The following is a 17,720-nucleotide window of genomic DNA, read 5'->3' on the forward strand; positions in this document are numbered from 1 at the left end:
CAATTATATTTATTCTTCAGTAATTGTGAAGGACCTCAAGCGCTTAGCCTCCCTTTTTGATGGATTATTTCTCTTGTTAACAAAAGCCTGTCTATGTTGATGGATTTATTGTATACTCTCTTATTTAATGAACTATGACCCAACTTATTTGTTTTATAAAAAAGAAGATGTGGTATGATTGCCAATGAGACAGCTATCCACAAAAGACCAAAATGACACAGAAATTAACAACTATAGGTCACCATACGGCCTTCAACAATGAGCAAAGCCCATACCACATAGTCAGCTATAAAAGGCCCTGATAAGACAATGTAAAACAATTCAAATGAGAAAACTTACGCCTTATTTATGTAAAAAAAAAAAAAAAAACGAAAAACAAATATGTAACACATAAACAAAAGACAACCACTAAATTACAGGCTCCTGACTTGGGACAGGCACATACGTAAATAATGTGGCAGGGTTAAACATGTTAGCGGGATCCCAACCCTCCCCCTAACCTGGGACAGTGGTATAACAGTACAACATAAGAACGAACTATAAAAATCAGTTGAAAAAGGCTTAACTCATCAGATTGACAAAAATACAAGTGGACGTGGTTGTTGGGTTTACTGTATGGTTTCCTTCAACACTGTGAATCATGACCCACCTATTCCGTTGGGTTCACTGTACATGTGTACCAGTAGTCATTCTTTGAAAGAAATTGGCAAATCTCCAGTAACCTTGACCTCAGTGAGCTTTTAACCTACCTGTTTTATTAGGTTCACTGTGTCGTCTCTCCTTCAACTCCATAATATCCTTAAGTGAACTGTGACTGTTCTGTCGACTGTGACCAGGTGTTCTAGACAGGTTACTCTCCAGTGAACTCTGGCTACTAGACATCTCATTCTGTAAAACTGTCACAGGTTTCCCTGTTCCATTAACACTCTCTACAACAACGCCAACTTTCATTGGCTGAAAAAAGTCCTTAGATAAATAACACAGCAGAGCTCTTAAAAAGTGTAGTTCAAATGTTTTGACCACCAAAAAGGACCAACACATGATTGGTATTTTTCAATAGATATAATAGTGAGGACTAGGAGATTTTCTTCAAGGACAATCAGGGATCTTTTTTTCAAGGACTCTGACAATGCCATTTAGATAATAGCGAGTGTTTTTTTATATTCAAATTGGAAATCATCTAACATCTAAACCATTGAATCTTAAAATATTTTATGTTTAATTGTAATACTTATAACACTGCAATTCATAATTGAAGTTAATACATGTAATACAAATTTAAACCCATTTGATAAAGTTAAATTAATTCTTTTGTTGAATGAGCATGAACAAATCTAGTAATGATTTTTACCAGGAATGGTAAAAAAACATTTCTTACTGTACCAATTTTTTTATTGAAATAGCTCATATGTACCATCTTAAGAACAAATCTAATTTTACCCATCAAACTAGGTTTTTACTAAGCATACTATTTTTTACCTTGTCTTCCATGGTATCTGTACCAATAGTATGTGTTTTGTGTTTATCCCCTGTGTTGAACCCCTCAGCATCTTCTGCCAAAAGATAGGGAATTACCCTTTTTGCACTGACATTTGCATTGATAAAAGAGTTTATAAAAGCTGTAAACAAAATGGTTGGCAGTCTTAGTACATTGAAAAGAGCTAATGTTGACAGAGCTTTCCCAGCATCTAGTGGCTCATCCTCTAAATATGGATACAGTATAAACGTCTGGAAAAGTAAAAGTCATTGTCATCATTAATGCAATTTTCACTCAATAATACAGTTGATAAACTGTTGAAGATATCTTGTACCATTTAAAAAAAAATTCTTACTAATAAATTTTAGGCTAGTCTTTTTCGTTGACAATTTATTTTAAAGTGCACACACTTTCAAGTATTTCCTTGTTAACATCAATTCTTACAAGCAAGACAAAAGGGGTGCAACATATGGAGCAGAATTTGCGTACACTTTTGGAGCACCTCAATTTACCCCCAATTTTTGGTGGGGTTGTTGCTCAGTCTTTCGTTTTCTATGTTGTGTTTTGTGTACTGTTGTTTGTCTTTTCTCTAGATCTCTTTGTAATTTTTTCACATGGTATGTCAGTTTTTTGGCGACTAAGAGTTTGATATGCCTTGTGTATTTTTCACCTATCTTGTACAGTTGTACTTACAATCATAGTTCCTAGAATTGGTATGGCTACTCCAGCAAAATCTGTAAATATATTAAAATATAAAGTACATGTACAGTGGAAAATCATGTATAAGAAATCATACTTTCATGCTATGCCCTATGCAATTTTTAACATTGGGAAAGGCATTATACATGTATTTGTCAATATCTTTATACCAAGCATTAGCAAAGTGTCAAATCAGGAGAATGTAGTTCAGTTTTTGTCCTTGGTCATGTCTGTTGTAATTATTTTTCCTAAATTAGGCTGTTATTCTTTTCTAAGAATTGTTTCACAATTTTCATGTCATGTTTTTTTTTCTGTCTGATAATGTACAAGAATGCTACAACAGCCTAGGGAGATCGCTACAATCATCAGGAACACTCAAACATTAACATTTGAAAAACAAGAATGTAAAAAAAAAAAAAAAAAAAAAAAGGATAGCTGCTGACTGTCTCACCTGACACCTTTAAAAAGAATCCTAATTTCAAAGAAGGAATCAATGATCAATGTCTAAAATATTCATGTTTCTCATTCATTGTTTTTAAAAACTAAAATTACATAAACATTGTCTTACTAAAGAATATACGGAAAACTGCTGCCCTAAACAAGGCCCATAACTCTGGTTTCCTGCTCTGGTTAATTGTTTTCTGACAAATTTTCTCCCATGCCAACAGTTTTATTACTCTCATAGATTGAATCATCTCATTACACTTTTTCACTCTGTTATCTGCATTACTCTAAAAAAGAAAAAAAAATAGTTGGGTTACCTTACCTAAAAGTTAATCTGCACTTTAAAGAGGGTGTATTTTTTTATGTAATGATACCATGCAGTAAATGTGTGCAATGTTTGGTTTTATTCAAAGAATCCATACTATCAATGACTGCTAAAATTACAAGAAATAACTGCAAAATTTACAAAATAACAATGTATGGGGGAAGGAAGGCATTTTTTATTTGACCCCACCATGCATACATTTTAAATTGTATATTTCATTTAAATGTTCATGCAATCTTTCTTAAATAATCAACAAGCATCATATTTTAATAAAAGTGCCTTCTTCCCCCTCCCCCTTCCATTTACAATTAATTCTGGAAAAGCTTCTCAATGATCAAAAGTTGTATTTATCAAACCACTATATATCCAATGAAAATTTTCCAATAAAGTGTGTGGTTCAAGTTTTATGAAATTTTTATATTTTTATCAAAGGGTCAAATAAATTTAAGTCAAGGTGTTTGGTACCTCCTTAACTACAGATTTTATTACAAATCAGCATTTAATAAGCAGTATACTAGTTTTAGTTTTAGTGTACTGTCTATGCATGTATCAGACTTTTTATATTCTTATACATGTACTTTTGTTCTTTCAACTTACATACCTATTATGTGAAATTATTATCATTTTAAAATAAGGTACAGATACTAGAAGACAATTCAATTTCAGATCTGCAGAAAGCCTTTTATAATCGTTTATAACAAAATGTGGTTTGAAGAATGATTATCAAAAGCTTATACAAAATCAAAATATTTTTACTTTACTTCATTTTCAATAAAATTGGTGTTAAAAGTTGAGGTGCTCAGTTCCCAATATATTCCTTTATTTCCATGCTTTGCAGCAAATAACCACCCACCTTATTTTTCTTTCAATTTCCTTCATACATGTTCATAGAAGTAATTGATGAAAATTTAATTTTCAAAGTTTTCAACAAGACAAAACCATGTCAATACTGACAGCAGAAAGGTTTTTATTAGGGGCTAAAAAGCTTGTGCACTCACCATAACTTTCTTTTGCTTGACAGACAATTGTCTAGTCCAAATTGTTATGATGTTGTGAAAGGCTCATATAAAATTTTGCTATGACACCTTCCTAAAATTATACATTTTGTAATAACCTTCAAAGAGGTCATAACGATTTGGACTAGCATTTGTCTAGATATACAATATTGAAATGATGATACAAAGGTAAAAATATATCACTCACCATGACCTTCTTTTGCTGGACAGACATCTGTCTAGCTATGTAGTACTGTAGGGGTGCTGCTAAAATAAAGATTGATGCCCCGATAACAGCACTAACTCCTAGCTTAAAATACAGCAGTATAATTGCAACCATTACCTTAAAAAAAAATGATGTACAATAGATAGGATGTAAGACTAATTAATGAATACACAAGAATATTCCACTGTAGCAGAATGTCCTATCCACTGTGTAACTGTGGGATACAGTCATAAAGTGTGAAAAGGCTAACTAGGATGAGATGATTGTGTCATAGTAAAAAATACATATTAGTATTACCAAGTTTATAAGATGCCTGTTATAAGGTGTCGGAGGAGTTGCATTCACAAGGTGTCATTGTGTTACAAGAAGGTACTTTGTCACATTTTTCCCCCTGACTGTTAGATAATTTATACCCTGTAGATAAACATCACAAAGAACCAACATCTTGAAGTAAGATTTTAAGTCATCTTTGAAACCTTATCAGACTGGAACTCTTTTACATGCATTTTGTTGTTTTTTAAGTTTCCAACTCTTGCACTATTTTCAATATTTGTTTTTTTCAATCTCTAGACTTGAACTGTGTTCATTGAATAAAGATCTGAAATTTTTTCATTTTTTGATTTTTTGATTTTCCAATTTTTCTGTTACTCTAATCTTTTATTGTCTTTTTTAAATCTCTGTTATCAATTTAAGGTTATACTGTATTTTCACATTTGAAATTTTGCATGTGTCTTTTGTGCATAAAATTTAAATTGCTTGTTGGTAGGGAAAATATGAATATTTTATTAGCAATTGTAAATATCGAAACAAGTTTTCCCCCTCTTCCAGCAGTAGTTACATATATCTTTGTTCTTTCAACACAATCATGTATATGAGCTGTAAGTGACATGCTATTTGTTGACCAATCACAAAAAAGTGGAACAAACCTGTAATGGTGCTGCCCATATATAATGGAAGAGGAAAAACAACATCATAATAAATAAGGTATCTAATGTCATGTGATTCATGATTGAACCAATCGTCATCTTCCCTCCACTGATCACCAGTCCTGATATTGTCAATGATTTCTTGTAAATAATGGTCTGAAATGATATTGAACATGAATCAATAAGTTATTGAAAACAAATAAAATTTTATCAATCATAAGCATACTAAAATGGTCATTCATATAACATATTAATGTGTCATTTCATCATATATTGTATTTTTAATCCAAAATGTGGCTATCAATTGCAACACAAAATCAGATGCCATTTTCAACAGAATGTTATATTTTGATAGTAAATTTAAATTATAAAGAAAAGAAAACAAATGATAAACAAATAATTCAATTTAATGTCAAACATTTAATTGTATGTTACAATTCAAATTTATATCTTTGCATGACCTAATGCTTGTTTCAATTTGAACTAATTTCACATTTCAAAAGTGGAACTTAAAGGTTCAAAGTTATATTGTAAATGTGTTTACAGAGCCTTTCCCCGTGTTAAAACACAATAAGTCTTAAGCTGAGGAGAAAGAATTCAGTTTGTGAAGGGTTTAAGCAAGTTTAAACATCATGAACATCAACAACTTAATCATGTTTATTCTATTTCTTTTTTTAACATTAATTGAAAATTTCACAGCTAAGTATTTATCTTCATTTTGATTTATCATTTAAAAACTGATGAAAATTATTTTATTAGCAATTTTTTAGAGTGTAGAATAAAGACTGCTTTTAAAGACTCGGACCTATCATGCGAAAATAAAATGGTCAAAATAAATAACTAACATTTCTTTTGATAAGATACATTCACAAGACAACATTTGAGGAAAGTTTTAAACATCTGTTTGAACACATTTTTTTCTAGGTTGATTTTGTTTCATTAATACTGTAACAAGATATACTTAATAAATCATAGCTGTTGAAATTAAAAGCTCAAGCAGAAATCAGTGACTTAGGGACGACATCAAAAGTTCAATGTAGGATAAAAAACTTAATTCCCCCCCCCCCCCCCCTTCTTAACTTAATTTGGTAGAAATTGATTTACCAATTGGGATATATGTAAAAATCGATTTTTTTATATACAAAACTGGCAGAATTTTAACCCGTCACCCCCAAACTATTTGATTTAAGTTTTTTATCCTACATCGATCTTTTGATGTCGTCCCTTATATAATTTGTACAATCATATGCTATTTAAGGCAGATACAGATAAGTTATCTTGAGGTCTTCAAAGACACTTATTTAACAACTTATATATGTCAGATGACTCAAGAATATTTCAGATATGTATGGTAAGTATTCATTTATAAAATTCTGTGAGTGGCAGATTCAGGATGGAGCATATAACTAATTAGAAAATATGTCATTTTTTGGCGTAAAATTGTAACAAAAAATTCATTGCAGACAATTATGCCCCTCTTTTCTTTGAATCATGAACCCCTGGGTGATGATCATCTTATGTAAAAGCGTATTCAAGGACCTCACTAAATTTATTATCTGAAAGCAAAATTCATATTATCATGCAAAAACACCTATGTTATCTGCGTGTTCTGAAATCAAACCAAAACATAATCTAAAACTAAATAAAATTGCATATAAATTAGTAAAAAAAGCTGTTAAAACAATTACAATTACATGTAAAGCTGGTGTTTTCAAAACATTATCAGATATTATTGCAATGTTTTTATTATTGTGAAAATAGCAAGTTAGGATATTGGTGTAGCAAAAATAAAAAATTGCATTTCCAAATTTTTGTCACACAAATTCCTGAAATTTTAATTACTTATCTAATTTGGTAGTACCAAACTTGGAACATTATTTAACAATAGAGATAGTAAACACCAACATTTCTAATTTACAGTATAAGGTTTATAACTGATTTTTATTACCATTAATTGCCATGTATGCCTGTTTTATCTGTTTGTCGTTCAAAATCAATGAAAATAGGAAATAAAGGTCTGCCGGACAAATTAACCATATTCTTATCATGTTTATAGCATGTTATAGACACATGAGACAAATTAATAACAAGAGGCTGTCACAACGACAGCAAACCGGATTTATTAACATTTATTTGTGTCCTGGCAATATCACAAGAACCATTACTGATGAATGGTGAAAGTGAAAATCGTCAATATCAAATTTGACCTCCATTTTGTCATCAGTATCAACATATTAAAATTTGAAAAGCTTAGATTGAATGGTTCATGAGTAAATGCAACAACCTGAATGGAAACACCATTTTACGATCTTTCAAGAACCATAACTCCTGAACGGTAAAAGTCAAAATCGTCATTATTGAACTTGACCTCTATTTTGTCATTCGTAACAACATATTAAAATTTCAAAAGCTTTGGTTGAATGGTTCATGAGAAAATGCACGGACACGACGGGAAACACCATTTATCAATCTTTCAAGAACCATAACTCCTGAACGGTAAAAGTCAAAATCGTCATTATTGAACTTGACCTCCATTTTGTCATCAGTAACAGCATATTAAAATTTCGGAAGCTTTGGTAGAACAGTTCATGCATAAATGCACGGACACGACTGGAAACTCCATTTTTCAATCTTTCAAGAACCATAACTCCTGAACGGTAAAAGTCAAATTCGTCATTATTGAACTTGACCTCCATTCTTTCATAAGTAACAACATATTGAAATTTGGGAAGCTTTGGTAGAACAGTTCATGCGTAAATGCACGGACAACTCCATTTTTCAATCTTTCAAGAACCATAACTCCTGAACGGTAAAAGTCAAAATCGCCATTATTGAACTTGACCTTCGAATAGTTGTCAGTAATAACATATTAAAATTTTAAAAGCTTTGGTTGAACGGTTCATGAGTTAATGCACGGACAACATTTGATTGCCGCCCGCCCGCCCGCCCGCCCGCCCGACTGCCCGACCGCCCGCCCGCCCGCCCGCCGTACATCCCCAAATCAATAACCGACATTTTTGTCACAAAAATCCGGTTAAAAACTCTAGGTTTTTTGACAAGCAGTGTGACCACATAGCATAATAATTATGGTAATGAAAATCAAAGATTATCTCTTATGCACGTTTTGAAAGAAATAACAGGGTAAAGAAGCCATAGCTCAACAAAACAGAATAATTAAAATTAAAAATGATAGCGTTAACATTGGTACATCAATTATTAGTTTAAACAACACTCGAAATATTCCAACATTCCAAAAACAATCATGCATAATGAATACAAGGATAGTTTATGTCTCATTTTGTTCAAACAAATTAACATATCTACAAAACACTTGATTGCACCTCAGAAGTAAGCTTAAGACAGCAGACCAACAAAATACACACTTTTTTCTTTCAAAAGGTGAGACATAAATTATCCTTGCACATCTTTTCTGGAATGCAATTAATTTTACCTGTAGGGCTGTTTTTACTCTAATACCTTCTCTGATTACAAGAAAATAATGATACTGAAGTAACGATAACTGAACTATGGTGCATATGAACAAAACACCACATAAAACATAGCCGTTTTGTAGGAACTCTGACACTGTCAAGTAATGGATGATCTGAAAAAGGCAAAGCAGTGCAAGTTTCTTTAATAATGTGTACACTTAAATATTCTTATATCAGTATATAGGGTAACATTCTAATCACAGCTGCTGAAAAATTTGTAAACAAATATAGCAAAATTTTGAATAATTTTAAAGGTTATTCTTATCATGCTTGAAGTTACAAGATCCTTCAATTTTAAATGATTCGACCTAATTTCATTTTAGATTTTTTTCCCCACAGCTGTGATTAAACATGTTCAATGCACTTATCTGCTTATAAATATAGGATCATTCAAGACAACTGTTCTTACCAAAATCAACATACAAATTTTAAAAAAAACAATATTGCAAATTTTGATGCCATGAATTTTATCTACTGTAAATTCAGAAGTTATTGCGTGCATTAACTATTTCAACTTTTGAAGACTGAAATAAAATGCGAGATTGCTTTTTGTATAGATATGCACTCACTCAGTCGCATTATATTCATTAATAAAATCCTCACAATATTTTATGAATTTACAGTATAGGTTGCAGTGTTTCCAAAAAAAATCAGAAACCACAGCCAGCATATTTCTATATATTTCCAAACCAATTCAATTATTTCTAGAAAATCATGAAATTCTATATCATAAAATTAACCTACAGGTAATTTCCTAATGCATGTAAAACAAAACTTTGGTTAGCTTGCTTGCTTTGTTTGTATATTGTACAATCAGTAGAATAACACCCAATTAAATTCAAATATGATATATACAGGTAAAACTATGCCTATATAAATTGTTTAAAGATGTCAATCTTATTTACAAAGCTTGAATAAACAGTTATACAAACAAAGCAAGCAAGCCAACCAAAGTTTTGTTCTACATGCATTAGGAAATTAGCTGTAATACAAATATGACACCTGGGTCTCACATAAAGAACAGTTACCTTGAATAACCGAGAAATACATATTTGCATAATAATTTACCTGTAGAGCAGTTTTAACTCTTATACCTTGTCTAATGACGAAATACACTTGTAGCTGATTAATGGTCAATTGTATACTGGTCCCAATAAACAAAACGAAACACAATATGTAACCATTCTTAAAGAAGTCAGATATGGTCACGTAGTATGTTATCTGGAATATATAACACCATATATTACTAAGTACATGGTGACAGGAGTTTGGGGTTGGACTGCTTGTTAGGACTGTGGGGAGAATAAGGAATCTTGAATAGTATATAGGGAGATCTGGAGGGAGAATAACAAATACGCATGTATTGGTAGAAACACTTGAAGCATAAGTCACGATAAAACTTACTTAAAAATTGCTCCTTCACTTGTATATAAACTACATTGTCAATGATTAGCTGTGGGATACCAATTAATACTTTGGATAATAAAAAAATAATGCTTTTAAATGCTTAAATGTTTACCATGAGCAACATGAATGTTGATACTAGTTCAGAAGGATCTGCTTATCATGCTTATAAATATATGATTATTTTTTCTAGAGCAACAAAGATCACTAACAGACTTTTATGGGGTTCATGCTGTGTAGTGTTTTTTGGACTGATTTTCTTTTTCATCATGCTCATTTTCTTTCGTTTCTTGCCATGGACTTTAACAGTTTCTCTCAGACTTATAAGCAGTCAGGGGACTTACTGAAATAGGTGATTTTTAAATCACTTATTTGAGTAGCAAAATCGTGGTTTTGTCACAAATTGGAATTTTGTATTTTTTTCCAAATTTTAAAAACATAGGTTTAAATAATATCTTTTAATTAGTAAAATTAAAAAAAACAAAAACTTTTTGCTTCTTTTAAGTAGAAAGGTTTCTACCTTTAATGCTATCATTTAGCTGAAAACTCTATTTTAGTTGAAAAAATGCTATAATAATGGCTTTACATAATGAACTGATACTTTCTTAAAAGATTTTTCCCAGCAGTGGGAGTATTTTTCCTGTGAAGTTCAAGGTTTCATCTTTCAGATTATGTAATAAAATTCTACTGTTCGCGATAAAAATCTCACTGTTCGGGGGTGTTGAAATTAGTAGGGATTATTAAAAGAATGATACTTAAAGAAGTGATTTTTGGGAAGGAAATTGAGGTCTGATACTTAAACAAGTGATTTTTATGTCATTATCCTAGATTCAGTACAAGGTCATCACCTGAAATGACCTGGTCATCCTAGACAACACAGATGTTGGTTCTGATAAGTTTAGAAACATAATTAGTCCCTGGATCATTAGTATTCTATATTTAAAGCTACAATAAAATTAAATCACTTCTTCTAGTGATTAATTTGTACTACTTAAATAGGTGATTATTAAAGAAAGACAACTCTAACTTCCAACCTTTATGGAAATAATGTTACTTAAATCAGTGATTTAGAAAATCACTTATTTAAATAAGTCCCCTGACTGATAAGTTTTAAAAGGTCCAACTGTATCAAAAGACTCTATTTTCAAGATATACTGAACATGCTGAAAGGTCAATTAAAGTTGAACCCCTGGTTTCGGAAAAAAATGCTAATGAATAATAAATAGACACAATGATCTGTATGATGTATCCATATATTCACTGAGTTTTTCAATACATAAAAAGTATTTTATATTCATATACTTTTAATTAAATAAGAAAATATGGTGCTTTTAAATTTTTTGGGAATGAAAGTTTATGAATTTTAAAAGCATTTTTTAACATGGTTAAGGAGGACATGTATATCAGTGTTTAAGCCAGGATTTGTTTACCGTGTTTTTGTGTTCATGGTGTCAAGGTCAGCATGTGCTAAAATCTGTGTTGCCATATGATATTAAAAATGTCTGTATTGCAATAATGTTTACAATTGGAAACGAAAAATATCAATTATTAATTACATATAAACATTTGAATAAACAGAAAAGTAAAATAACTTTATAAAATAAATAACATACCAGTAATGAATTGTTGATTTGAATATTTTAAAATTAATGTTCTTTATGATCATGCAGCTTTTTTCTGATATAAATATGTGCAATTTTGTATATGCAAAATATATATATGTTCACTACTTCCACCAAAGAAATTGCAACATTGGTTTTTGCATAAAAAGTCATACATATCATATATGTATAGACCCTAATCACAAATTAATAAACACATAAAAGACTATAAAAATATTACTTATATACCTGAGTGGAATTCATCTGATTAAGTATAAAAGTAAAATTATTGGATAGGTTGTCTTGGTAACCATATAAAGAAGCATTCTGATTGGTCAGCAAAGGAACAGGGAGGTCACGTGACTTTGTTTCCTTATAAGCATAAGCAACAACATGCTCAACGCACCAAGGTCCAACAAATGCCAGCATGTCCCCAAATAGTCTTAATAATCCAGCAAGTGCAAGAATGGGCCAGAAGGCTCTCAAGTAGATCTTGTGAAATGATGGCTGTTCACCTTTTAATTCTGCTTTACTCTAAAAAAAAAATAATAATAATTGTTTATGCCATTTATTTTCATTTTTCTAATCAGTCAACATACTGTACATGTGGATTCATTAATATTCCTTGGATACTAATTTTCGTGGATTTTGTGGGTACAGTGAAACCACAATATTTTCAACAAAATACAAATTTTTAACAGAATGTTTGCAGACTTTGTTAAAACAAAGAATTTAAATATCCACAAATATGCAAGTTTTCCTCAATCTGCGAAAAGTTGTACCCATGGAAGTAAATGAATCCACAGAAGTCAAACATGTCTTCACAAAGCTGGACATAATCTATGAGAAATCACAATGTCAGTATTTTTTTATTTTCCTACATCATGTACATCTTAACAATGCTTAAGGTGGTACCTAACAATAAAAGGGAGATAACTCTGTAAAATCAGGTAAACGTTTTAATTACATTGTGTTGTTAAGGGAATATTAAGCTTCTCAATGATCAAAATTAGTGTTTGTAAAACTGCTATATAACCAGTGTAATTTTTCTGATAAATTGGTTGGTTGAAATTTTTTGAAATCTTTATATTTTTGTCAAAGGGTCAAAGTAAATACTTCGTCAAAATTTCATGAAAATTAAACGAGCCAAATTAAATTTAGTGAAGGTGTTGGGAACCATCTTAACTATTTTTTTCTGAAAGACAGACAACCAGTTGCTGTACAAATGTTAATGGACTGCAGCATACTTTGGATTCATTTATTTTTTCATGAGTACCAATTTTCTTAAATTTAGGAAACATTGTATTTTTGTTGATATTTAATTTCGTGGTTTTACAAAATTCTGCATACATGCATACATAGAAAATGTGTACTTCATCTTTACCTACCAAATCATTGAATATTAGTATCCCATTAATCATAATGAATCCATAGTTCATTTAGATCTCTTTGTGACACTTTTTTGTACATATACAATATTTGATTTGTCATGTTTGTGTATTTTCATATACCTGTAAGATCGTTGTGGGGCTCATATGGAAGGATCTTATCCTTTTTAGCCCACCCTATTTTGGTACACTTTCAATGCATGCTCGTATTTAAAATCTTGGTTAAGACACTGTTCCTTTTTTTTTTACATGTGTAGTATAGAGTGATTGTGTGTCATGAATTGATTCACCTTTTCTCAAGATTCATGGCTAATTATCAATTATCAATTTTCAAGAAATTGAAATATTAACTATATAATTTTATATTGAACATTTCAATATTTTTATATACATGTACATGCTATATAGGCGATATAATGGTTCACGAGGTACATGTAGCCATTCACTAAATAAAAATCGCGTAGACATTTCACCATAAAAATGTTAGTTTTTAGTCAAAACAGTTAAAATCCATGACATTAACAATATCAATAATGTCATGTAGAACTTTGAAACAGAATTCATTTCAATCTGTAAATCCCAACCCTAAGAAAAGCAAGTGTGTATAAATTTCTATTCATTATATTTGTTTTTTTCAAAAATTTAGTAATTAAAAATTTCATATCCCAAAAGTGTTTAACATGTTTAAAGCTGGCATGTTTACCAGGTTGGCCAGAATATGGTTTTCAACAACTCATTTAAAGGAATTGGAGTTATTTCCCTTGCATTGTAAACCTTAAGAATTTTAGTTCACTTCTAAAAATAATAATTGATTTTTTTTATCTTATACATTGTTGATTTTATACTGTGTACACTCACAGTCACATGCACATATATCACATTTTTTTGTATTGTATAACCATGATAACTGTATAAAAGATTTTCCTCATATAAGAATGATAATACAAACCTTTTCAAATTCAAATGCTGCCTTTAACTTCTTATAGTTAGTAGAAGAAAGCTCACTCTGTAAAAAAAGACAACAAATATTAAACATATTGTTAAAGGTGAAGGTAAAAAAAGTCTCATTTTTTGCCCAAAAATTAAAATTTCACAAATATTAAAATGTTTGATAGCATCTGTTAATTTTGTTCACATTTCTAGACTTTGATTTTTTTTTTTAGCTAATATTATATAAACCGTAATCAGCCTTGCATGTAATAATCCTTTGTTGTCTTTAGGTTGCAGTGTCTTATATTCTTTATTTATTTATTTGGTGCATAAAAATAATAAGCAGATAATTGACCATATTCCTCTTTGTATGAGGTAAAAGTGGTACACTTAGGCTACAGACTAAAGTGTAGAGTTAATGCCCCCTGCCAACTTTGCTTGTCAAAAATGAAACAACTTTTTTTTTATTCAGGAATTGCATCCCCTTCCTTTCAAAAATCATTTCAATTTGTACCTGCTCCCCTGAAACATACACAAAATCTTTTTATTTATCATACATTTTGTTTACATACAAGAACCCTTCTTAATATTCTTATTATACATGTTATAATACATTGTGTACATGTACATGATGATGCACAAATGATGCATATGCATACATGTATGTACAACAAAAAGTAAAATGTAATATACATTGTAAATAAGGCTGTTAGTTTTCTCATTTTAAACATGTTAAATGATTAACATTTGTCAATTTCATGTTCACGTAGCTGACTATGTAGTATTGGCTTTTCTCATTCTTAAAGGCTGTATCATTTGTGTATGATGACCTACATTGTGTAGTCATGTTAATTTATGTGTCATTTTGGTCCCTTGTGAATTGTTGTTTCATTGGCAATCATATCACATCTTCTCTTTTACCATGTTTACTATGTACTGTGGATTCATTCTTTTTCGTGGGTACCAATTTTCATGGATTGTAGAAAACTTGCATATTCGTGGATATTTGATTTCATGGTTTTCCAAAAGTCTGTGTTGAACATTTAAATTCGTCATTTACCTGTACCCACAAAATCAACAAAAATAATAATGAATCCACAGTAAGAAAAATGTACATACCTCTGGAAGATCTCCAAGATGTTCTTGCTCTAAAGGATGTTTGTATCCTTGTCTTAGTAAACTTAATATCCAAAAACATGTGATTTTTGACATTAGATTTACATGCGAAAATATGTAATCAGATTTCCCTAAATCTGGTGATGGTCTAACAGGAATTGGGTTACTAAAAAAGGCATATCTCTGCAAGAATAGAAAGATTCATAATCATGATTTAGTAAAAGAATAATATCATTAAAGCTTGATAGAGGTCTGAATTTGGATTGTATTTCAATATTAGACACATTATCAATTAAGGTTTCTGACAAAGTATAAATTAGTCTAAAGACTTGATTCAATTGAAGATTTCTTGCTTTTGTACATGTGCAATACACTAGCTATATATGACTATGATCATGATGATGTTGTGCTATACTTAGTTAATCTGTTCAGAATATATACAATTAGGCCTAAATAATTGTAACCCCCTTTTTTCTTAAATCTAGATGGAAAAATTGACCCCCCCCCCAAAAAAAAAAAATTAAAAAATTCTGTAGTCCGTCTTTTTGGCTGTCTGTCCAAATTATTGCACAATAAATGTGTATTTATTGATTTCATCATCCTGTTCATTATGATACGTGTACATGTATCACTCAGATCATGCTGCTTTGCACATGACTCATCATCATGATCATGCTGCTTTGCACATGACTCATCATCATGAGCATGCTCATGTTAAATTATCAAAATCATTGTAATAAATTACTTTGCTCATCATGGGCCCTTTAATTTGAATAAAAAGATCTTGTCTGTTCTTAACACCAAAATGTGGTAAAACAAAATTTCTCTTGTTGTGAATATTTCAGTCAATATTATATTAAAAAAAAATGTGGTTAAGCATGTTACATGGAAGTAAAAAGTCACTTCTCAGTTGTGAAGAAATCATTTCAAACTATGCTGATTGTCAAACCACATGAACCATGCTAATTGTCTTTAAAAGCTTTGTTTCATGGTGATACATGTATCTTTCTATTTTGAACCAGATTTTCCAAGGTCGGAACTACCCAGCCCTTTTTTTGTCTGAACTCCCCTTTCAAAGGCATTGATAATCAAAAAAGCAGGGGTTCCAAATCCCAGACCCCCCCCCCCCCCCTTTATGGCTGGACTCTACACTGTTTACTGCAATACATGCAAAAAACAATGTACAATGTATGAACATGTATATGTTTTTTTATATTTATCAAAATGATTAAGGAACATGATCATGACCTTGTAAAGTGACACATTTTGTTTAATTACATTGAAGTTGAACATGTAGGATGTAATATTATTACATCCTACATGCATGACATGTTCAACTTTTTTCATCCAATCTTTTTCTGGTCCAATTGTATTAAAGATAACAATAACAAAGATTGACCCTACGTCATCCCAGTTTCCTTTTGTGATTACATGTACCATAATTACCACTAATCAAATATTGACATGACTGAAATAAACTTGACTTCCTCAAAAGGTTACCTGTTAACCCAATGATATGAATTAGTTTCACAATAACCCTGATAACTATAATTAATGTAAATGTTGGTCATGTAGGTGATTTTTAGTTAGAACGTGGATTGTGTGGTAGATTTTTCACTACTAGGAACAAAAAAATGTACATAACATATATTCTATTACATTTTTTTGTACATAAATTTTTACCTGTATAAAAAGAAAGATTATTTCTGTCAATAATAAAACCAGGTAAATCGCTATGTCTATCCATGTAACCCACATTCGAATATGTTCCGATGTCACTTTATTTTGGTCAAGTGAAATATACTTAAGTACTTTTAAAACAACACAGGACGTCCAATATAGAATCAATGACAATAAAAATTTCGGTGAATTCCACTGTTCCAAATTATGATAAAAAATGATGCTTAGCAATGTTCCTACTAATGCAATACACTGCGGTACAATTACATGTAGATTTATTGTGTCTGTATCAGCAAGTTCCGCCATAATTCCTTCCAGTAATGAAATAATTATGTTAAGAATCAAAAGCAAAGTTACGATCCATCTGACTGTGTGTCCTCTAAAATGTACCCATGTTTTCGCTTCCATGTTCCCAAGTGAAGATCTATTCCATACAATAAGAATAAACAAACTAAACATAGAAAAAATTCCATGTGGAACAAGGTTTAGGACATCAATGTAACATTCATTTCTAATAACACCCTCCTTCACACTAAGGGCATTATCCCTATTTCCACAAAACCCCATCATTTTTTACAGTGATGTTTTAATCTACCAGTAATATTTCAATGAATACTTTTAGTTGAACCTGAGAGCACATGTTCCAATGAACTAATCGACCGGCAAGATGGATCATAAATTGCACAACGTTTGTTTGAATAGGTTTAAGGTTCATAATTCAGGTCAACGATTGATAACTCAATTTCTATTGATAACTGAATTTAAACATGGACTAAAAGCCGAATAGTTGTAGGAAAATGTAATACCAAGTATGTCGTTTAAAAATCCAATTAAAATCTTTATTTTTCGGGTTTATTTAATGTTCTTAGCATTTCAAACTATCAAAATAACGTGATGCTACATCGGTGATCTTTTAATCTGTTTTGATTAGCCTAACAACTCCCCAACAGAATAATCATGCAACTTCCGGTATACTCATATCTTCCCCTTTTCAATCTGAAATTAATATACAACGGTG

At 30.9% G+C, this 17,720-nt stretch overlaps 1 protein-coding gene across 4 annotated transcripts in view; it reads right to left on the minus strand.

The window, feature by feature from the left end:
* Positions 1-17,650, minus strand: part of LOC139527550 (ATP-binding cassette sub-family C member 9-like) — a 53,401-nt gene extending 35,751 nt beyond the window's left edge. For 2 of the 4 annotated variants that reach the window (XM_071323060.1, XM_071323058.1), the window contains exons 1-11: positions 16,706-17,622; positions 15,026-15,205; positions 13,926-13,982; positions 11,838-12,122; positions 9,652-9,804; positions 5,093-5,248; positions 4,149-4,283; positions 2,745-2,907; positions 2,171-2,211; positions 1,480-1,728; positions 750-954 (exon numbers count right to left, since the gene is read on the minus strand). In XM_071323060.1, the coding sequence (XP_071179161.1) occupies positions 750-954; positions 1,480-1,728; positions 2,171-2,211; positions 2,745-2,907; positions 4,149-4,283; positions 5,093-5,248; positions 9,652-9,804; positions 11,838-12,122; positions 13,926-13,982; positions 15,026-15,205; positions 16,706-17,272 (2,191 nt within the window). In that variant the 5' untranslated portion in view covers positions 17,273-17,622. Of the gene's footprint in view, positions 1-749; positions 955-1,479; positions 1,729-2,170; positions 2,212-2,744; positions 2,908-4,148; positions 4,284-5,092; positions 5,249-8,543; positions 8,697-9,651; positions 9,805-11,837; positions 12,123-13,925; positions 13,983-15,025; positions 15,206-16,705 lie in introns of all 4 variants that reach the window. The other 2 variants (XM_071323059.1, XM_071323057.1) reach the window with 2 other exon arrangements.
* Positions 17,651-17,720: the final 70 nt, after the last annotated feature.

The sequence above is a fragment of the Mytilus edulis genome, chromosome 6 (genome assembly GCF_963676685.1).
Source record: "Mytilus edulis chromosome 6, xbMytEdul2.2, whole genome shotgun sequence".
NCBI lineage: Eukaryota > Metazoa > Mollusca > Bivalvia > Mytilida > Mytilidae > Mytilus > Mytilus edulis.